The sequence below is a fragment of the Prosopis cineraria genome, unplaced genomic scaffold (assembly GCF_029017545.1).
Source record: "Prosopis cineraria cultivar Desert tree isolate PC_DT_omini unplaced genomic scaffold, ASM2901754v1 PC11, whole genome shotgun sequence".
NCBI classification, from domain to species: Eukaryota; Viridiplantae; Streptophyta; class Magnoliopsida; order Fabales; family Fabaceae; genus Prosopis; species Prosopis cineraria.
In genome coordinates this window covers 31,021,990-31,044,955 of record NW_026555342.1, presented here as the reverse complement: position 1 = coordinate 31,044,955, position 22,966 = coordinate 31,021,990, and the positions used below count along the sequence as shown (strand labels likewise).

General features: G+C 28.6%; 2 protein-coding genes across 2 annotated transcripts; both read right to left on the bottom strand.

Annotated features, from left to right (window-relative positions):
- Positions 1-295: 295 nt before the first annotated feature.
- Positions 296-6,868, bottom strand: LOC129286463 (receptor kinase-like protein Xa21). Its single transcript, XM_054922423.1, has 4 exons — positions 6,808-6,868; positions 1,980-3,728; positions 1,556-1,666; positions 296-399 (listed from the first exon to the last, which is right to left on the bottom strand). The coding sequence occupies exons 1-4, from the start codon at positions 6,866-6,868 to the stop codon at positions 296-298; spliced, it is 2,025 nt and encodes a 674-aa protein (XP_054778398.1).
- A 20-nt stretch (positions 6,869-6,888) lies between these two features.
- LOC129286462 (leucine-rich repeat receptor-like serine/threonine-protein kinase SKM1) lies at positions 6,889-21,329 on the bottom strand. The gene is made up of 3 exons (XM_054922422.1): positions 20,642-21,329; positions 19,341-19,706; positions 6,889-7,349 (listed from the first exon to the last, which is right to left on the bottom strand). Exons 1-3 carry the CDS (start codon positions 21,327-21,329, stop codon positions 6,889-6,891), a joined length of 1,515 nt encoding a protein of 504 aa, XP_054778397.1.
- Positions 21,330-22,966: the final 1,637 nt, after the last annotated feature.

Sequence of the window (22,966 nt, the reverse complement as noted above, 5' to 3'; positions counted from 1 at the left end):
GAGGTCTTAAATACAGGTGAGATCCTGCCAAAATTTATGCAAAACTTATGAAATCTTTTGTTTGAATTAATTTCTTGAAAAATGGTCTAATTATATGGTCTTAAAGTTAAATTTCTAAATCTCAAGCCTTAGGATGTGTATTTATACATGTATCCTTTGTCCGTCATGCTCAATTTTTAGGGCGTGACAATATCATAATAAATTAACCTGTTGATCTTAAGATATTACTGCGTCTCCACTAATGGAACCAGCATCCAGTTTCAATTTCCCTTTTTAATTTCTAATTGGTCTTAGCCTACTCAAGGACGAGGGGCTCCTCAGGTTCATCAGCTCTCAATGGGCTCAGACTACTAAAGTTCCTTTGTTCTCTAATCTTGAATAACAAATCAACGAACTTTTCTAGTTAGTATGTTTTCTTAGTCGTTATTGCATCAGGACAGTTTCTCCTGTGAAAAAATTCATGTCCTCCCCACCCCACCTTTTAAATGATGCATACCTCAATGTACGTATAGGATGAGTATCTTTAATGACATACGCACAGGCAATAATAAGGAAGAAGAACCATAATTTTTTTAACTACCTTTAGTATGAGGGTCATATGGGTTATGTTTTGATTGAATTCCCCTCAACTTCCATCTAGGTTCTCAAAACTATACGTGATTTTTTTTTTGATTTTAAAACTCAAAATGTGTTTATTTTTTACTATTAACATAATTTATAAATTTTATTAACTCTAATTTGTCCGTGAAACAAGAAATAGAACTCATTACTATCGCAGAGGGGAAGAAGATATTGAAGTCATTGAGGAAGTACAGATATCACAAAAATAAAAATTATTGGTCTTCCTCCTTGATGTAATAGACCATAAACAAAATACTAATTTTTTTTATTTATGTATATAAAATATTTTTAATTTGTTTGACAGAATTATTTGCACAGGTAAAAGTCAAATATTTGAAAAGAAAAAAAAATATGCCTATGTAATGACAATTAAAGCATTTGTAAGTAAATCAAAATGAAAACAACTACCCAGCTTCCTCTTATTATTTAAAGAAAAATCCCAACAATCCTTGCCCATTCAAGAGATTAATATTCTATAAATAAGATATCCAAATAAAGTTCTAATGCATACAACGTTTTTCTTTAAAAAAATAAATTGAAGATAGCTAAAGCTCTGATGTTCACGTCAGAAATCCCAAATCTCAAATACTTCATATGTTAATATAGCAAACACCATTGCTATTATTTTACAAGACTTCATGCGCCCCAGATAAAACATACTAAAGAAATAGTAAATAAAATCATTCAACTAATGGTGCCTCTAATATCTTACACAAACATGATCTTATTTTATTCAATGACACCACAACATCAATCATAGTAGGTCGTGCCTTGGGTAAATTGGCACAACAGTTTAATGCCATCTCAAAAATTGATGATATATGTGGTAATACATTATCAATATTTTGATTGTCATTGGGCAGCAAATCAGAGTCTAGAATCTCCATAATTGAATATGGTGTTGATTTACTAACCCAATCTTTCATACTCATACCTTGAACAAACATCTCATCTGTTGGCTTTTTTCTTGTAAGAGTTTCCATAAACAAAATGCCACAACCATATACATCTCCTTTCACAGATACAGCTCCCTTTGAACCATACTCTATATATCAATTTGAACAATTAGATAAAAAAATCATGACAAAAAAAAAAAACAGAGAGAGAATGTAAGGTTTGTGGTTAAGCTTATATTTGATTTCATTAATACAAGTCTTCACATGTTAACACTTTTGAAAAAAAACGAATAAAAGAAAGTTGCTCAATGCATTACTATGCTTAAAAAAGGTAAGTTTTCTACATTGGTGGCTCATCAAACCAACATAGAAAAGACATGAATCAAATAACAAAAAGAAAAGAAAAAGAAAAAAAGGAAAAGACATGAATCAGACATAGAAACTTTTTAATTAAATCATTACCTGGTGCCATGTAGCCAATTGTTGCCAAAGTTTTGGTACAAATTCCATTTTGTCTTTCCCCTAACAATTTGGCAATACCAAAATCACCAAGATGAGCCACTATATCTTCATCCAACAATACATTACTTGGTTTTATGTCACAATGAACAACTGATTTAGATGAACCATGATGAAGATATTCTAATGCAGCTGCTACATCGATCAAAATATTCAGCCTTTGCAAAATATCTAAACAATTTCCATGAGAGTGCAACCATCTGTCAAGACTCTTGTTTGGCATGAATTCCATGACTATAGATTTAAAATCATAATTTGAGCAAGTGCTAATGATCTTAGCAAGATTGCGGTGACGTAAATTGCGTAACACGTCACACTCAATATCAAAACTCCTTAATGCTTCTTCCAAGTCTGAGTTAAATACTTTAACAGCAACTATTTTTTCATTTGATAGATTTGCTTTGTATACTGATCCATAACTTCCACAGCCAAGAAGATTACTCTCATCAAACCCATTTGTTCCTCGTAGAAGTTCATAATAGGATATCCTCATTGGTGTCTCTAAATTAATTAAATCCTTATTGGTTAAGCCATTAACATCTCTTTTATGCTTTAGAAAGACGGTGCATGAAACAACCAAAAGGACAACAATAATAGGCAATGAGATTTTCAATAGCATCATCACTTTAGATGATATGTGCTTGTCTTCTTTCCTACATGATTGGACTTGTAGCTGAGGCTTCCCACAAAGATCTTTATTCATCATAAAAGATCTAGAAGTAAAATTTTGAAAAGGCCCACCATTTGGAATTTCTCCATGCAATAAATTGTGGGAAAGATTAATGTACTTTAGATGGAGTAGTGACTCTAAGGATTTTGGAATCACACTAGACAAATAATTTTCAGAAAGATCCAAGAACTCCATGTTAATCATGCCACTAAGCAATTCAGGAATAGGCCCTTGTAATTTGTTATGGGCCAAAGATAAGTTTTGCAATGTTTGCAAGCCACCAATAGTTTTAGGGATGGTTCCTAAAATTTGATTTCTTGACAAGTTCAATACTATAATTGCTCTCAAGTTTGACACATCAGATGGAATTGTTCCACTTATTGCATTGGAGGATAAGTCTAAGACCAAGATATCTTTCAAACTCCAAAGAGAAGAGGGTATATGAGAAGTCAATTTGTTAGAGCTGAAATCCAGCTTCCGCAAAGAAGTATTCCCAAGACACCTTGGTGCCTTTCCCGAAAACATGTTGTTGGCAAGAAACAACTCACTTAAACTTTTGATTTGGCATAGCTCTCTTATAATGGACCCTTGCAATCTATTGTTACTGAGACTTAAATGTTGAAGGCCTCGTAATTTGTTAACTGTACAAGGAATGAACCCACTCAAAGAATTTCCTTCAACATATAATGCCATCAAGTTTGTTAACTTTCCAATTGCATTGGGTATAGCTCCAACAAATTTATTCATCTTCAAATCTAACATATTGAGGTTAGAGGCATTTGAAACGCTATTTGGGATTAGTCCATTGAGTTCATTTTCCCCCAGCCTCAATTGCTTTAGGTTGGGAAGGTCAATTCCTAAATATGATGGGAGCATGCTAGAGAGAAAATTCTTTGCAAGAGAGACACGAGTCAATGTTGAGATGTTTAATATACTGGAAGGAAAAGGTCCTCTAATATAATTGTCATACATATCTAATAATTCAAGTTTATGGAGCTTGCCAATGTCTTTGGGTATACAACCTGAACACAAAAGTATACATAAGAACATTTTCACAAGATAATGGACTAGCTAGCAGTAAAGAATATTAAATATTTTTTTTTGTTTTATTATATACAGAGCATGCATATGTATGGAATATCTTTATATATACATCATTTTATACTACAAAACCTACACATCATATGATGAGAACAAATCTACAAACATTAGTTGCCGTAACTTCGATTTTTTGTCATGCTAATCAATTAAGTATTGTAAAGAATAGTTAGTTCCCATGTAATTGATGTGAATGTTACGTTAAAATTAAAGCATAAATGCAAAACTTTTTTTTTTTTTTGCTATGCAATTATCTAAGTACAATGGGTTGATTTTCAGCCAAATTTACTGGCATGTGAACGTTGAAGAACATTAAATAAGATGACAAAATTTATCTCAGCAAAATCCATCACAAACTTTAATAAGAAAAATATATAGTTTTTTATCTTTAGAATTGTAGTCCACTCGGGTCAAGGTTTCTGAAATTTTTTCATTAAAGGAATCGATCCTGAAAATTGTACGGTCAATCTTGATCCAGGTTCGTAGAGATGACATGTAATGATGTTTGACAATAGTAGGGATTTTGATCAAACAATAGTTATACCACTTTAGATAAACTATATGTTTTTCTTATTAAAGTTTGTCAAAGACCTTGATCAAAAATTGACCACAGCTCTAATGACTAAAAAGTATCTTTATTTCTCATTTTAATATCATAATAAATATCTTGCAAAAAGACCTTATCCTAATTTATTTAATTTATTGAAAGTAGTTTAAGTATAAGCGTTTGGAAACTAAACTTTGGTGCGCCTATTATATTTTTCACATAAGTTGTTTAAATGAAAGTGCTAGATGTTCGGAAAAGGTAAATATACAAAGGACGCATACTCACATAATTAATTGATAATGATATATACCTGTGAAAGAGTTGAAATCCAAATATAATTCTTTTAAAGATGTGCAGTTACTTATTGATTTTGGAATGCTTCCCTATAATTGATTCATAACAACATTAAAGATTTCCAGCAAAGGGAGTTGATGGCACATTTCTTCAGGCAAATTGCCATTTAAATGATTACTTCTAAGGTTAACCACTCTCAAAGAAGGGATGTTTCATAGAAATGAAGGAATTTCACCTGAAAAAAAAAAATATTCAATTTGTTTGATGGTTAAGACAAACAAGCTTATACTTAAGGAATGAAAATATCTTCAATCAAAACTTTTGAAGGCAATATAGAATAAGAACTAAGTTTATCACCCCGACCAAGCTGTATAAATAATACACCAAATTTCATTGAAAGCATAACATTAAGGGACGGGTGCATTAAAAGGAGTTTGCTGTTAGAAGCTCTCTGAATGCTCTTTAACACTAAAAAGATATAGATTCCATGAAAAGAATAAAAATAAGATATAATAATAGAATAAAACATGTAAAGCTTTATGAAATCGATCATATTAATTTTCATGAAATCTTCTAAGAGTTCATAAGAAATATGATGTGAATATAGTAGAGAGAATTAAAAAGTATCTTTTTTTTATTTGAGAATTGGATGTATCATCAAAATTACTTTGCTACAACACTCTTTTTGTGCAGAATAGAGAGTGTTCGCACTATATATAAAAACAGCACAATCTACTTTTAAAGATTGATGAGCCTTCTTGATCCATTTGGATTAATATACAATTATAGCAAATTGGATGACACTTTTATTAAAAACACAAAAATTGAGAAATACCAAAATAAAGATAGGAGAAGACAATTGAGATAAAATCAGGTTCCTCTACATGGTCCTTGAAGGATTATATCTAGCAAACCAAATAGACTAGTTTTGAACAAAGATCAATTATAGATATCAAAAATAATCTACAATACATCTGACAAATTGTTATAAAACGAACTCAATAATTCAAGTGAAGATATGTCAAAAATTGTTGAAATTTAATTTCACAGAGCTTAGTATTGAGAATATCCATAAAAACAACTTGGATATAAAAGTTATATCAACAGAGTTATAAAACAAATTCACAGATCATAGTATTGAGAATATCTCATTAGTATGCATTTTGTTATTAATTTCATAGAGTTTTGTGTTTGTTTTCTTTACTATTATATAGAGTTGATAATTCAGGCAAGATGAGCTTATTTAGTCTCAAACATATCAAAAAACCTATATAGTCAAGCCTGGCCCTAATGCCTCAAGGTTTCAGGCTAATTTGGGCTAGCACGAATATTCGAATTGTTAAATATTATTTTATTTTATTCTTTCATTTTTAGATAATTTCAATTTTTATTTCAAAAAATTACTGTTTTCAATTTTGATCTTATTTTAATATTATTTTATAAATAAATGAAAAGAATTTGAGTATTTGGCCAAAGCCCATTTGGGTTTGAGCTTGGCTTAAATTTCTTTAGATTTATTCAGGCAGCCCAAATAGGCCTCGAGCAAATAAAATATTATAAACTTTCAAGCCCAACCCTAACAATTTTTGGGCTTATTCGGATTGATCAAGCCCAAATTTTTACCTCTACTCTTATAGGATATAGGTGGTGATACATGTAGGTTTATTGTGTCTAACTTGTTTTTGTACATAATCAAAAAGTGCTTTGTTTTGGGGGGAAATAGTTGTATTTTTTAGTAATGACTCTAAATTTTAAATTTGAAAAAAAAAATTCTCCCAATTTATATTTTATTTACATTAGTTTTGTGGCAAATTGTGAGTGGTTAATTAGTGGAACTTATTCTAATAGCTTACCTCAAGGTCCAAAGTTTGAATTCTTTTGAGGAATAAATTAATTTTATTTAGTTTAAATTATGGAAAAATTACCAAAGTGCTCTTCTCTTTTATGTTATAAAAGGAAAATAAGTGGTAGGATAGCGTGTCATGCGAAAAGCAGAACACCACCCAGCCACATTTTACAGCACGATCATGTGTATGGGGGGTACACAGCCACCCACCCAATCCGAAACATTCTTCATCTGTGGCATACATACTTAGCAGTAGCGTATATTGTTTGTAGGTGCCTACATTCTTCTAGAACTGGATAATATTAGTGACTCTTGCCATCCCATGCTGCGTCCCCTGGGAACACCATCAACACGTACTGTATTACTTTGATTGCCATATTGCAACATTATGTGGTCATCAACTTAGCTTGTCTCTAAACACTGACATATTCTCTGCTGTGTTCCCTGCATTTTGAAAAAAATTCTCTGGATTCTTGGATTGTGTTATGTGCCATCGCTCTCCTTCCGTTCCTCTTCGATTCTCTAGATATTTCACGCGGCACCTCCAGTCATCGTCCTCCGATCGCCCCTCCTCCTTCCTCCAGCATTTCCTCTGCTTTTCACCACTGGTTTGGCTCGCCCTTGTGCTCTGTAATTCTGGGCTGATGTGAAGTGTGTGGCAGTGGTTTTGGATGTCCAAATTGTTGTCTCTTCTATCTTCTCCAGAAGCTTGTGTGACTAGGAGCATGGGCAATTGACTCTTCTTTTCCTTCTCGTGGTCGTCTGTGAGTGTGTATCTAAGGGGTGTGAGTTCTTTTGTCTTGTGTTTTGTCGTGGTTTTTGAAGAGGAAAACTGAAATTTATGCCTTATCTTACCAGCTGGATGTTGTTTGAGGAAAGTATTAGATATTCTAACGGATGCTTGATAGAAGACCTTGCTGGAATGAATGTTATTAAATTTCCAATTTATATCTTAGAGGTTTGTTGCTAAATCCTCCTCCCTGTTCAGCTGAGGTTTTGTTTCTTCTCCCTTTTCGTGCATCTTTGGTTCATTTAAAAATAGGCAGCTTTGATCCCTTCTTTTTCCATGGTTGGTTCTGCTACTGTCCGTGTGAATGTAAGAAATAATGACGTTGAAGTTGCAAAATTTTGTTATGAGTTCTGTTGCTGCTACCGTGATTGTGTGAGAAGGAGAGATGTTAAATTGAAGCTGAATTTTTAGTTTAGTGCTACCATGTGAAATGTGGAAGATTATGATTTAATTTTCTTAAGTTAAGACTGATTTATTCAATGAAAAAAAGGAAATTAGGAAGTTGATTTGTTTATTTATTTATATATTAGAGCATTTTGGGAGATGGAATCAGAGAAAAAGAAGTTGGTTTGAGCTTGTAAAAATTAGTTCATATAAGGTGTTTGACAAAAAAAATAAAGGAAGATGGTATTTTAATGGAATATTGAGCTATGGCTTTTGAGGGAGTTTTACCTGTAAAGTTATATTCTTAATATTTTAAACTTATTATAGTTAAATTTTTATGGTGGTAATGTTGGGAGGAAATAATTGAATTTATAGAATGTCTATTTAAAAATCTTAATTTAATTTATATGGTATTTGGAGGTGGAGAAATTTAATTGACATTGAGAGGTGAATTCTTAAATCTTGAAAATTTTAAATAAGTAGATAGCATCCCAACTAATTTTTCAATCAAAATTTTATTTACTAAAAAATTCAATCTGACTTTTCCATTTTTACAAGAGAAGCTCTCACAATGCTTTTTGACACTAAATATATATAGGAGTTGTTAAAAGAATAAAAAATAATATATAATAATAGAATTAAACATAAAATCTTTATGGAATCTATTAATTGACAGCATGGAATCTTCTAAGATTTCAAAGAATATAATGTAACTATAATAGATAGAGAATAAACATATATATGTATATGTACACAAGTGCATACCTGTAAATGAGTTGCTTGACAAAAATAATTCTTTCAAAGATGTGCAGTTACTTATTGATTTTGGAATGCCTCCTTCTAAATAATTATCATTAACAGCCAAGATTTCCAGCAAAGAGAGTTGTTGACACATTTCTTATGGCAAATTGCCATTTAAATGATTCCTTCCAAGGTTAACCTCTCTTAAAGAAGGCATGCTCCGAAGAAATGAAGGAATTTCACCTAAAAAAAAGAAAAATATTTAATTTATTTAATCGTTTAGACAAACTAGCTTATGCTTCAGGAATGAAAATATCTTCCAGTTAAACTGTTAGAGGCAATATAGAATAAGCACTACGTGTATAGATTAATGTGAAGGGTGCATTTAAAGCATGCATAATAATCGCAAGTGAAAGCTTTTTAACAGAAGCTCATAGCATAGACTAATCTTTTTCAAGTAAGGAAAAGTAGATCATTCCTAATTAACTTGCTCTCTAGGTAAGAACTAGGATTTGAACCCTTGATCATTTTATTTATTAGATAATTTATTATCATACCCACATACTATTTCAACGTAAGTTAATCAATATTAGTAGTCTTATTTTAAATAAATGAATGTATGAAAATGGTAAATTTGGACCCTTCAAAGTTCTAACATGTTATGATCTGTAAACATCTTTCATTTTATCTTTATCAAAAAAAAAATCAATCTGACTTTTCCATTTTAATGAGAGAAGCTCTCACAATGCTTTTTAACAATAAATAGTTATAGGTGTCATAAAATGAATAAAAAATATATAATAATAGAAATAAACATAAAAGCTTTATGAAATCTATTAATTGACAACATGAAATATTTTAAGATTTCAAAGAATATAATGTAACTATAGTAGAGAGAGAATAAGCATATACATATATATATATATATATATATTTATGAGAGAATTAAATGTACCATCAAAATTACTTTGCCACAATACTCTTCCTGTGAAGAGAGTGTCACGAGATAATATATATACAAGATATTATATTTTTTATAACATCGTTTTAAGACTTACATTGTGCTTCATGCAATAATTCTTAGTTATGTTCAATATTTGAATGGACCATGCTATAGGGAATGGTTATCTTGTTATTGAGACTTTATGTCTCACTCCCAATTACTAACCATGTTTGGTGGAAAGCTAACAAGAACAAGAAGGAAGAAGAATTCAAAGAATTAAGTAAATGGCACTTGATTGCCAAGTCGGAGACTTATATTTTTAATAACATGTAAATTTATTTGAGTTATATAAATTCACTAAAAAATAATAATATCCATCCTTCATATGTCTAGAGTGATAAAGCATGAATTCAAGCTATAGAAATTTGTTGGAGCTTCAATTTTGAGCGTGCAAGTATCATATTGTCTTCGTGCTTGATTATCTAAAGGTCTATTACTGTTTCATTAAAATGTTTACAATAAATGGACTCTTTTGACTCTGTTAATTTGTATGCATAATATAGACATCCCAATATTTCCAGAAAGTTCAAAACTGAATCAATTTCAGCTCTGTAGCCTGAGTTATTAATTTTATAATTGAAAGGTCAGAATCAGTCTTGAAAACAGAGCAACTTAAGTGAATGTAATAAATGTATCAGTTGGCCCAATTAAAGTCCTGTTTCTGTTTCTTATTTTTCTCATCTAGAGGGCTCGTCAAGGTTCAAAATGAACAAGAATCATGTCAAAATCAGTTTTGTATAATTAGTTATGAATTTTTACAGTTAAGGTACAGATTCTGTCCAAGAAACAGAGCAAGTTTAGAAAAGCAGTAAACTGTATCGTTTGGAATTAGTAAAAGCCATAAGTATATTTGTTTGAGGTAAAGAGCTTAAATAGATTTCAATAAAATTTTAGATCATCCTCATACAAATTCTCTAGATTTAGTTATGATTTTTTAAAGTTCAGCAAAAATTCTAAACTTACTCAGTAAACTGTAACTCAATGATTTTTTTTCTTTTACAAATTTTAATTCTTGGATTTCAAATTCCATTTCAGCCAAATCATATTGCTTCTAATTACAAAACAGAGGTGTTGAAAACGAGGATGTAACGTCACGTTTTTGGGTGTCATTTAATTTTTTTAATTTCATTATTATAATTTGTAATTGATTTCTTTAACGTATTTAAATATTTTTTGTTTATATATAATAATAAGAAAATGCACAACTCCAAACTTATCTGTATTTTAATGTAAGTTTAAAATTAAACTTACACATTGTTACAAAAACTATCAAATGTTATTAACTCTAGTATCATGTATAATACGGGACAAGATGTAATGATTGGGCTTGGGACATGCAGGCTTACATTGAAATGCTATGGTTAGAAGATTTACTTTTAAAAAAATTTAAGATTTTTATACAGTAATTTTATACAGTAATTATTGATATAAGATTATAAATAATGATACATAGTAAAATGTCAATCTTGTTATGGTATAATTGGAGTTATATTCATTAATTTATTGTTATTTCTCATGAAGTCACATCAAGCAATATACGTAAATAATACTATCCACCATTTTTTTCCTTTACTTTGCATATGAGATTTTTTTGTTTGTTAAAAATTAAATATTTTTATCGCTACACAAGTGACAAAGTACATACATATTTAAATGCATTTGACGACATGAAATACGATAGAAATTAAAAACTAAAAACAAAAACAAGAAAAGTTGGTTTTAGTATATTGCTAAAAGTATGTATATTGAAACAAAAATTCAAAACTCATCCATGTATATGGACATATCATGAATATAATTAAACTTATATTGGTAAAAAAAGAAAAAGAAAAATTGCATTCGAAAGGAAAATGTAGGGAAAATGAAAAATAAAAGGGAAGAGAGAAGCATCAAAATCCAAGTGGTCCTTTCTATCATCCCAATCAAAGTATATCATTATAGTGAAAACAAATAACGTAGATATTAAAAATCATCAAAATTAAACATTCTGAAAACTTTATTGTCACCTATAAGAAATAAAATCCTTTAAAATATAATCCTTCCAAAGATGTATAGTTACTTTTTGCATTTGGAAAAAGTTTCCATAATATAACTGATTTAAAATTTTATTTCACGATTACATAAGTCTGTGTCTTGTCAAAATATATGTGCGTGTAAACAAAATGATCTCATTTCAAATTTATTTATATCCAATAGAGTAGGAAGAAAAACAAACACCCATTCACCCCAACAGCCCAATCACATCCATGTATGTAATAGCACCAAAGTATAATTCTTCATATCATCTATGTCATTTAATCCATAACCACTTTGGAATTAAATGATCTAATATTTTAATCCAGAGCTAATTCGCATTTTATTCATAATCACTTTGGGAAAAACACACATATGTACACAAGTGCATACCTGTAAATGAGTTGTCGTCCAAATATAATTCTTTCAAAGATGTGCAATTACTTATTGATTTTGGAATGCTTCCCTTTAAATAATTATCTCCAACAGCCAAGATTTCCAGCAAAGAGAGTTGATGACACATTTCTTCCGGCAAATTGCCATTTAAATGATTCCCTCCAAGGTAAACCTCTCTTAAAGAAGGCATGCTCTAAAGAAATGAAGGAATTTCACCTAAAACAAGAAAAATATTTAATTTATTTAATTGCTTAGACAAACTAGCTTATGCTTCAGGAATGAAAATACCTTCCGTTTAAACCGTTGGAGGCAGTATAGAATAGGCACTGCATATATAGATTAACGTGAGGGGTACATTAAAAGCATGCATAATAATAGACAGTGAAAGTTTTTTAACAGAAGCTCTCACAATGCTTTTTAATAGGTAGCAAAGACTAATCTTTCCCAAGTAAGAAAAAGTAGATCATTCCAAATTAACTTGCTCTCTAGGTACGTGAGAACTAGAATTTGAACCCTTAATCATTTTATTTATTAGATAATTTATCATCATACGCACATACTATTTCAACGTAATTTAATCAACATTAGTAATCTTATTCTAAACAAATGAATGTACGAAAATGGTAAATTTGGACCCTTCTAAGTTCTAACATGTTATGATCTCTAAAATGACAAGAACGGCACCCGCCCACCACCATCCACCAAGTGCCGTCATTGCAATCACTTGCTGGATTCTTTCTTCTCCTTCTTCTTCTCCCTCCTGAATAATTAATGACGTGTAATTTTTTCAATTTCATGTTTTTAATTTAACATTGCATCAAATATATTTAGTTTAATTTTTTAATATATTTTCCAAACAACGCTCATTACTCATCGCCGAACCCCGAAACTTGGGCCATTCAGCGTGCCACTTCTATGTTTGCACGTCAGCATGTAGCCATGTATCCCTTGTTGCTATAACATTAATTATGATATTTTTTATTTTATAAATAAATAAAAATTTAACCAGATTTTATACCTTATGCCATGCACAAAATTATTGGAGAAGGGAAGAAGACATGAGATTTTCTTGAGTTTGATTAAAATATGGACGAGTTTGAAAAATTTAATTAAACATCTTACATTTTATCTTTATAAAAAAAATTCAATCTGACTTTTCCATTTTTTTGAGAGAAGCTCTCACAATGCTTTTTAACACTAAATAGTTATAGGTGTCATAAAATGAATAAAAAATAATATATAATAATAGAAATAAACATAAAATCTTTATGAAATATATTAATGACAGCATGAAATCTTCTAAGATTTCAAAGAATATAATGTAACTATATTAGACAGAGAATAAGCATATATATATATATATATATTTATTTATTTATGTGAGAATTAAATGTACCATCAAAATTACTTTGCCACAATACTCTTCCTGTGAAGAGAGTGTCACAAGATAATATATACACAAGATATTTATATTTTTTATAACATCATTTTAAGATTTACATTGTGCTTCATGCAAAACTTGTTAGTTATGTTCAATATTTGAATGGATCATGCTATGTGGAATGGTTATCTTGTTATTGAGACTTTATGTCTCACCCCCAATTACTAACCATGTACGGTGGAAAGCTAACAAGAACAAGAAGGAAGAAGAATTCAAAGAACTAAGTAAATGGCACTTGATTGCCAAGTCAGAGACTTATACTTTTAATAACATGTAAATTTATTTGAGTTATATAAATTCACTAAAAAGATAATAATATCCATCCTTTATATGTCTAGAGTGATAAAGCATGAATTCAAGCTATAGAAATTTCTTGGAGCTTCGATTTAAGCGGGCAAGTATCATATTGTCTTGATGCTTGATTTTCTGAAGGTCTATTAATGTTTACAATAAATGAACTCTTTTACTCTGATAATTTGTATGCATAATATAGACATCCCAATATTTCCAGAAGGTTCAAAACTGAATCAATTTCAGCTCTGTAGCCTGAGTTATTAATTTTACAATTGAAAGGTTAGAGTCAGTCTTGAAAACAGAGCAACCTAAGTGAATGTAATAAATGTATCAGTTGGCCCAATTAAAGTCCTGTTTCTTATTTTTCTCATCTAGAGGGCTTGTCAAAGTTTAAAATGAGTGAACAATCATGTCAAAATCAGGTTTGTATAATTAGTTATGAATTTTTACAATTAAGGTACAGATTCTATCCAAGAAACAGAGCAAGTTTAGAAAAGTATTGTTTGGCATTAGTAAAATCCATAACTATATTTGTTTGAGGTAAAGGGCTTAAATAGATTTTAATAAAATTTTAGATCATCCTCATACAAATTCTCTAAATTTAAGTATGATTTTTTAAAGTTCAGCAAATATTTTAAATTTACTCAATGAACTGTAACTTGATAATTTGTTTTTAACAAATTTTAATTCTTGAATTTCAAATTCCATTTCAGCTAAATCATATTGCTTCTACTTACAAAACAAAGGCGCTAAAAATGAGGATGCAACGTCACGTTTTTGGGTGTCATTTAATTTTTTTTTAATTTCATTATTATAATTTGTAATTGATTTCTTTAACGTATTTAAATATATTTTTGTTTATATATAATAAATAAGAAAAATAAAACTCCAAACTTATCTGTAATTTAATGTTATTTTGATATAAAACTTATTCAATCATACAAAAATGGGAAAGTAAAAATAAAATCCTTTCAAATTATATAAATAACAATCTGATCTCTCAAAATGTCATAATTTTATTAAAGTTCCCAAAGACCTCTTTGTTAATAAATTTTAAATTGAAAAGACTATTTTACTCTTAATGACTAATTGTGATTTCTTGTTTAATTTTTGTGATTCTTTAAATAAAAGTTGTGAATCTTTAAATAAAAGTTGTGAATGGATTTGTTATTTAGAAAACTTGTTTCCCAATAATAAAATTACACTTGACAAATTATACTTTCTTGTTTAATTCTTGTAATTTACAGAACAAAAGTTGTGATTGGGGCTTATTTTTCAATAATAGAAATTACACTTGATAACTCTTGTTCAACTCCTGTGATTTACAAAACAAAAGTTATAATTTTTTAAACAAAAGTTGTGATGGGGGCTTGTGATTTATCCTATTTAACTTCTTTTTAATTTGAAATGTATTATTTAATTCCACAAAGTTTAATCTCGGAATTAAACATGTAGGGCCTTCCTCTCTAAATCAAAATGAATTATTTTATTTATTTTTTGAGTATTGAGAATATATCATTTATGTACGTTGTTATTAATTTCAGAGTTTTGTGTTTGTTTTCTTTACTTTTACAGGATATGTTGTGACATATGTAGTTTTTTTTACTATTCTGTTTTGTTTATATATCGTTGTCTATTATAATTTTTTTAATTCCTCTATTATAAGCTTTTAAAAAGTATTTTTTTAACAAAGTACTTATAATATACAATTCTTGGGAAAATATGGAAAAAAAATGAAAAAAGTACAACTATGAACAAATATGTATGTGAAGGAAAACTAATGTGCCAAAATATGTGATAATTGGGCTTGGAATATATGGGTTTACATTGAAATGCTATGATATAAAAGATTTGCTTTAAACAAATTTCAGAGAATCCAGCCTAAAAAATAGAAGATTTACTTTTAAAGAATTTAAGTTTTTTATATAGTAATTATTGATATAAGATTAAAAGTAATGACAAAAATAGCAAAGGGTCAGCTTATAAAAAAAATAAAAAAGTAAAGCGTCAATCTTTTTATGATATAATGGACATTATATTTGTTAGATTTATGTTAATTCTCATCACATCAAGCATTAATATATGTAAACACTACTATCACCATTTTGTTTTATTTTACTTTGCATATGAGATTTTTTTTTCCCAAAAAATAAGTGTTTCTCTACAAATGTAAATGTTAAAGTGAATTTGGCAACGTAAAACGTCATGGAAAAAATAAGAACAGAAACAAGAAAAGCCTATTTTAAACATATATTGCTAGAAACCTATATATTAGAGCTAGAAATTTAAAACAGATCCATGTATATAGACATGTCATGGATATAATTAAAGTTAATATCTTCCAAGCTCTTTTCTATATTTGTAAAAAAGAAAAGAAAAGAAAAATTGCCTTTGAAAAGAAAATGCAGTGGAAAAAATGAAAAATAAAAGGCAAGAGAGAAGAATTAGAATCCAAACATGTAGCACAATTTCACTCTAAACCCAAATGAATTAAATGATATATTTTATTTATTTGTTGATTATTGAGAATATCTCGTTACGTTAGTAATATGTACTATGTTATTTAATTTCATAGAGTTTTATGTTTGTTTTCTTTACTGTTATAGGATAGGTTGTGATACAGGTAGGTCAGTCTACCATTTTTTTTTTGTTTATTTTAATTTCAATGATTACAATCTAACTTGGTTTTTTTTTTTGGAGGAATAGTCGTAATTTTTGAGCCCACGATATGGTTGAGCAAGCTTTTTTTCTTCAGTTGAATTTAAAATTTTAATTCAATTCTTATAATATAATATGTAATTGATTTTCTATAGTTATTTATATATCTTTGTCTATTATTAAATTTTTAATTCATCTGTTATATGTTTTAAAGATAAAAATGTTTCAATGAAATAAGTATAGTTGATTTTGTTTCATATCAAAGAATATATGCAATTAAAATAATTTAAGTTAAATTTATTACTGTTATCTTTTCAGATATTTGGTGGATTAATTATTTTTGCCAAATTCCTATAGATTTCCTAAGATTTATTCGACTCGTTCAAGATATTAGATTCTAAGTACCTTCAATTAACTATGACAAAATATGTTTATTGATTGTATATGGACCTGAGGTATGAGGCAAGGATTAATGGACCAAAAGATGTGATTATTGGGCCTAGATATGTAGGCTTAATTTTATTTTAGGCCTAGGATATGTGGGCTCACATTAAAATGTTATGGTTAGAAGATTTACTTTTAAACAATTTAAGCTTTTTTTTACCGACATTATTGATGTAATATTAGAATTAATGATAATATGTAATGTCAATCTTGTTATGATATAACTGGAATTATATTTATTAAATTTATATTATTTCTCACATCAAGCAACATATGTAAATAATACTATAACCTTTTTATTTTATTTTACTATGTATATGATATTTTTTTAAAATTAAATATTTTTTATTTACACAAAATAAATATTTTTCTTGCAATACGAGTGATAAAGTACATACATATTTAAAATGCATTCGATGACATGAAATGTGATAGAAAAATTGAAAACAGAAATAGGACAAAGCCTTCCAAGTTGTTTTCTACAGGTATGTAGACATATCATGGATATAATTAAAGTTAATGCCTTCCAAATTGTTCTCTACATGTGTTAAAAAAACAAAAACAAAACTTGCCTGCAAAAAAAATGTAGGAAAAATAAAAAATATAAGGCAAGAGAAAGGCATCAAAATCCAAGTGGTCTTAATCATCAAAATTCAACATTCCTGAAAGTTTATTGCCACCTATAAGTAATAAAATCCTTTAAAATATAATGCTTTTAAAGATGTGTATTTACTTTTTGCATTTGAAAAAGTTTCCACAAGTAAAACTGATCTAAATTTTATTTAACCATTAGATGAGTATGTGTCATCAAAATATGTGTGTGTGTGAAAACAAAATGATCTCATTTCAAATTTATTTCTACCAAAGAGGGTGGGAAATTATTGTTGAAATCACTCCTAAAATTTTGTTCCCTACAACTTAACTTATAAAATACCTTACATTTTTTAATGGAGGAAGTATCTTTTTTTTTTTTAACTTTCTCTCCCATTCATTTAAACTTTTTATTTTTCTCTTTACTTGTCATTCTATATTTATTTAACTTCTTTTTCATTGTTTATCCTATTTAACTTCTTTTTAATTTGAAATGTATTATTTAATTCCACAAAGTATAATTTTGGAATTAAACATGTAGGGCTGTTCCTCTCTAAATCCAAATGAATTAAAACGATGTATTTTATTTATTTTCTGAGCATTGAGAATATATCGGTTATGTACTTTGTTATTAATTTCAGAGTTTTGGATTTGGGTTTGTTTTCTTTACTAGTACAGGATGGGTTGTGATATACTTAGGTTTTTTCTTTTTACCATTTTGTTTTGTTTATATATATTTGTCTATTATAAATTTTTCCATACCTTGTTATAAGTTTTAAAAAATAAAAAACTATTTTTTTTGAAATACTTATAATATAAAATTCTTGGGAAAATATGAAATAAATGGGAAAAAAACAAAAATATGAGCTAATCTATATGTGCGGGAAAAACTAATGTGCTAAAAGATGTGATAATTGGGGTTGGAATATGTGGACTTACAATGAAGTGCTATGGTTTAGAAGATTTGCTTTAAACAAATTCCAGAGAATCCAGCCCAAAAAAACAAATTTCATAGAAGATAGACTTACAAAAAAAAATAAGTTTTTATACAGTAATTATTGATATAAGATTAGGAATTATGATAAAAATAGAAAGTGTCAACTTATTAAAAAAAGAGATAGTAAAGTGTCAATCTTGTTATGATATAATTGATAGTATATTTATTAAATTTATATTAATTCTCATCACATCAAGAATTAATATATTAAACACTACTATCACTATTTTTCTAGAAACACAAGAGAGAAAGTATGTGTTAAAGTGAATTTGGAAACATAAAACGTCATAGAAAAATAAGAATAGAAACATAGAAAAGCCTGTTTTAAGTATATATTGCTAGAAACCTGTATATTAGAGCCAAAAATTCAAAGCACATCCATGTATATAGACATATCATGGATATAATTAAAGTTAATACCTTCCAAGTTGTTTTCTATATTTGTAAAAAGAAAAAAGAAAAAAAACCTTCTTTGAAAAGAAAATGCAGGGAAAAATGAAAAATAAAAGGCAATAGGGAAGAATTATAATCCAAACTGTCCATTATATTATTTTTATATTATCAGATAATATCATTATAATGAAAACAAATATAGATATTACAAATCTTTTAAAGATGTGCAGTTAGTTGATGTTTTCTACAAATGTAATTGAACTAAAATTTTATGTCACCATAATAAGCATGTGTCGTGAACATACAAATAAATCCCATGATAAAAACATGGACAACAAATGAAATGATGAAAAACTAAAGGATATACTATCTCAAATTTATTTCTATTTGAGATGTTACACACCCATAGATATGGGTATATCTGTGAATGAATTAGCACACTTAGCTTGTAGATTTTGGAATGTTTCCATCCCAATTAAAAATTCTTTCTTCACTTTCGCCTCACTTTTACACTTCTATGTATCATATTTGTCACTTTATTCATATTCACTTTGGGATTAGTTAATCTAACCTAGAGCTAATTGACATATAAAGCATCATATTCCATGCCCCTAAAAATAATCTAGCAGATTTATCAATATTCACTAGTGTCTTAATAAAATGTGGAATAGAATTTAAGACAATCTTATAATTAAAACTCTTACCTTGCAAGTTGCTGTTGGCAAGATATAGTAATTGGAGGTTGGTCAAATTTCCAATGTCACTTGGAATGATTCCTGGGTTGAACACATTATCACCTAACTCTAACTCTGCTAATTCTTTGCAGTGATGCCAAATGGCAGGTATTTCGCCAGAAAAATCATTTCCATCTACATAAAATAATTCAAGTTTTGGAAGCCCAAGACACACATTTGTTGGGAGAATCCCTGATAATTGATTTTTATCAAGTGCAATGTATTGTAACATTGAACTGTTAAATAATGAAGATGGTATAGAACCAACTAGTTGATTCACTCCAAGATACAACGTCTTTAGTTGTGAAAGATCACCAACCTCATTGGGAATGTCTCCTTGAAATATTAGGAGGGAGAAAAAAGAGCATGTAAGTAACAATTTTATATTGTTATAAAATAAAAGCATATATAGTATGAAAAAAAAAAACACAAATATATTCCAAACGATTGAACACAACTACAATTATTTTAAAACAAGAATTACCGTGCATGAAATTATTTGGATATGTAGGATAACGTATTGGGCCCATTACATTGTTTTATGCTTTAGTTTGGTTTATTATTTTACTTCGTTTCATATCACAAGATATATGAAATCAGAATAATTTAATTTAGATTTAATACTGTTATCTGAATGTAGAATAATTATTTTTGGCAAAATTCCTATATATCTTGTAAGATGTATCCGACTCATTCAAGAAATTAGATTCCAAGTTCCTTCAATTAGCTATGATAAAAAAACTCTAAGAAACACATTGAAGTCTGATTTGGCCTTTGCTTTTCACCATTCCTATCAAAACACATTTGTTGGGAGACTCAAAAAAATCATTTTTGCTAACTACAAGCTTTTTAAAATTTAAAATTAAAATATAATTTAAATTATCCAAATCAAAATTAAATGTTCCAAATTTGTGCCTGGTAAGGGTTACTCATTTTTTTTAAATGAAAAACAAACCATTCAAAAATTTTTTAACGAAAGAATAATAAACATTTATTTTGAATCACTGATTTTAGATATGTTTGGACCATAATTATAACAGTATTATTTTTCCCATGGTGTGACTTTATTAACTTAATTTATCAAAAATTGGATGCCAATTTTTTTAAAAAAAGAGATCAGAAAAAAATGCTGGCAAAACATAAAAGAAATGTACATAAATTTAAAAGAAAAACAGAAATTCAGACAAACCTAGATTCCTCCATGATAATATCCTGCCAACCTAATATAGAGGAAAGACAAATACAGAAACTTAAAATAATCCAAACCATACCTGAAAAAGTATTATAAGACAAATGCAATAACTCAAGTGAAGATAAATTGGAAATTGTTTGAGAAATGATTCCTAAAAGTTTGTTTCTCGAAAGTCTTAAAATCTTCAAGCGCTCAAGTCTTCCTATCTCAACAGGAATGGTTCCTTCAATTAAATTAGAATTCCAATCTAATATTTCCAACCTTGTTAGATTGAATAGAGATGGTGGAATAGATCCATCAAAAGTGTTATTTTGAAGATTTAAGTGCTCCAATGTAGATAAATCTCCTATCCATGTTGGAACTTGTCCATGAAAGTCATTGTAACTCAGATTGAATAGTCTCAATCGATGTAATTTAACTAACTCTGCTGGAATTTGACCATTCAAGTTGTTGTTACTGAGATCAACTTCAACAAGAAATGAAAGATTTCCCAGTTGTGGAGATATGGTGCCTTTAAGATCCATGCCAGCAAGCTTCAAGGAATGGACCCTTACATGATGAGCATTAATGCAGGTAACACCAACCCAATTGCATGGAGAAGAAGAGACAGACCAATTAGCTAAGAAATTGTATGGATCTGAAGTGATAGATGATTTAAAGGCAAGAAGTGCATATTTGTCGGTGGTGATGTTTGTATCAGTCAAAGCTAAGGAAGTCATGAGGTACTGAAGTAACAAGAGGAGAACAAAGGAAGAAGGTTTTGCCATGTTTAACATATCAGACTTATTAAAATTGCAAGTCTTGTGCATGAATTAGCACCCATTTTATACTTCTACAATTCCAAATCAAGTCAATACAAGGCAAATCGTTCATATAAGACAACGTATTATACATATATACATATATATAGAGAGAGAGAGAGAGATATGGTGGGAACCATGTCCAATTATATCTGTGTACTTAATTGAATGAAGGTTTAATTGATTAAGTTTGACTAAAATGTTTATTATTCTATGCGGACTTAAACAAAAAGATAAAACATATTTCATAATTGGTATTAGTTACAGACTTTCGAATTAGAAAAGCGACATAACTGGTGGCATTAATCAATAAAAAATAATCTGAATAAAAAAAATAAGAAAAAGTCCATTAGAAAAAGTAGGACACCATACTATCCCAATTAACTTTCCAATCAAAACCAAATTAAATTATAAAATATTTATCTAATAATGTACACAATAACATGGGAAGTTGGTAACAAAACAAAGATTTGATTGCCAAAGCTTATTTTGTTAACATTTCTTGTTGAATACTGAAAGGATTATTCTTTGTTCTTATTTCTATTTCCATCAACAGTATTCTATCCCAATAAAACAGAAGAATCAATAAAATGAGTTAAAGAGATTATATTATTATTTTTTATTTTAGAGTGCAAAAGAGATTGCATGATTGAAGTTGACGGTGATAACAAAAAATAAATAAACTATAAAAGAAAAATGAGACACGTGCATTGCAAACTAAACAAAGTTATATAAAAGCTCCCCTATAAGTGAGAAGTTGTGGGCTTGATCTCACTTATAACTTCAAATCATGTAACTTAGACCATTAGTATTTGTCCTTGTAATTCAAAAAAGAAAAAAAAACAATGTTATACAAAAGATAATTATTAAATGTTAAAGTGTTAGAAATTATCATATGAATTTTTTTTTAGATATCTATCTTGTATCCTCGATCCAAAAAAAAAAAAAATCTATCTTATATCCAACAGGATCTCCTAGTATTCCAGAACAAACTTTAACAAACATCATGCATGTTTCCCCAAAAGTGGATAACTATATTTTATTATAATTTATAAATAATTTTCATTTTTTGGAGATTAAAAAAATGCCAAAAATCATATAACAGGAGTTAGGTCCAATAAAAGAGACTAATTTCTCATAACGTGGTGAACTAATCTTGAATTTCAATTTGAAGACATGCCTACAATATGAGTATCTCCAATAAGAGAATACATATGTACAAAAAAAATTAGAAGTGTTTTTTTTTATAATTTTTTGACATTCTCAAACCTTAATTTATACTACCTTCATCCCAAACTATAAGATACTTTTGAGAGAAATCTGACATTTCAAAATATAAGACACTTTGACAAAAATAAAGTTTTATTAATGATGCTTTTGCAATATTACCCTTTTCATATATTTTCTCTCCTTAACATTCTTTAATAAATGAGTATTAAATGAAGGGCATTTTTGAAAGTTTGTATTTTTATTTTAAAAAAGCAAGGTTACAAATTCTATTTAATAAACTTTATTTGTATTCGTGATTTTATCTAAATATGCCTTATATATAATTTGGGATGAAGTGAGTTTATCGTATCATCATATTTATTTATTTTTTATTT

Bases quoted from the DNA above. Each gene is read 5' to 3' on its own strand.
- LOC129286463 (XM_054922423.1), bottom strand. From the start codon at position 6,868: ATGGCAATCAAAGTAATACAGTACGTGTTGATGGTGTTCCCAGGGGAC. The intron at 3,729-6,807 runs GCAAGAGTCACT...TTTTGTGTTCAG, and splicing joins AGGGGACGCAGCATGGGATG to GTTGTATACCCAAAGACATT. The intron at 1,667-1,979 runs GTAATGATTTAA...ATTGATATATAG, and splicing joins AATTGGCTACATGGCACCAG to AGTATGGTTCAAAGGGAGCT.
- LOC129286462 (XM_054922422.1), bottom strand. From the start codon at position 21,329: ATGGCAAAACCTTCTTCCTTTGTTCTCCTCTTGTTACTTCAGTACCTC. The intron at 19,707-20,641 runs GTATGGTTTGGA...TAATATTTCAAG, and splicing joins GTCTTATAATACTTTTTCAG to GAGACATTCCCAATGAGGTT. The intron at 7,350-19,340 runs GTAAGAGTTTTA...AACAACATCCAG, and splicing joins TGCCAACAGCAACTTGCAAG to CTGGTAAGATAAGGCATAAA.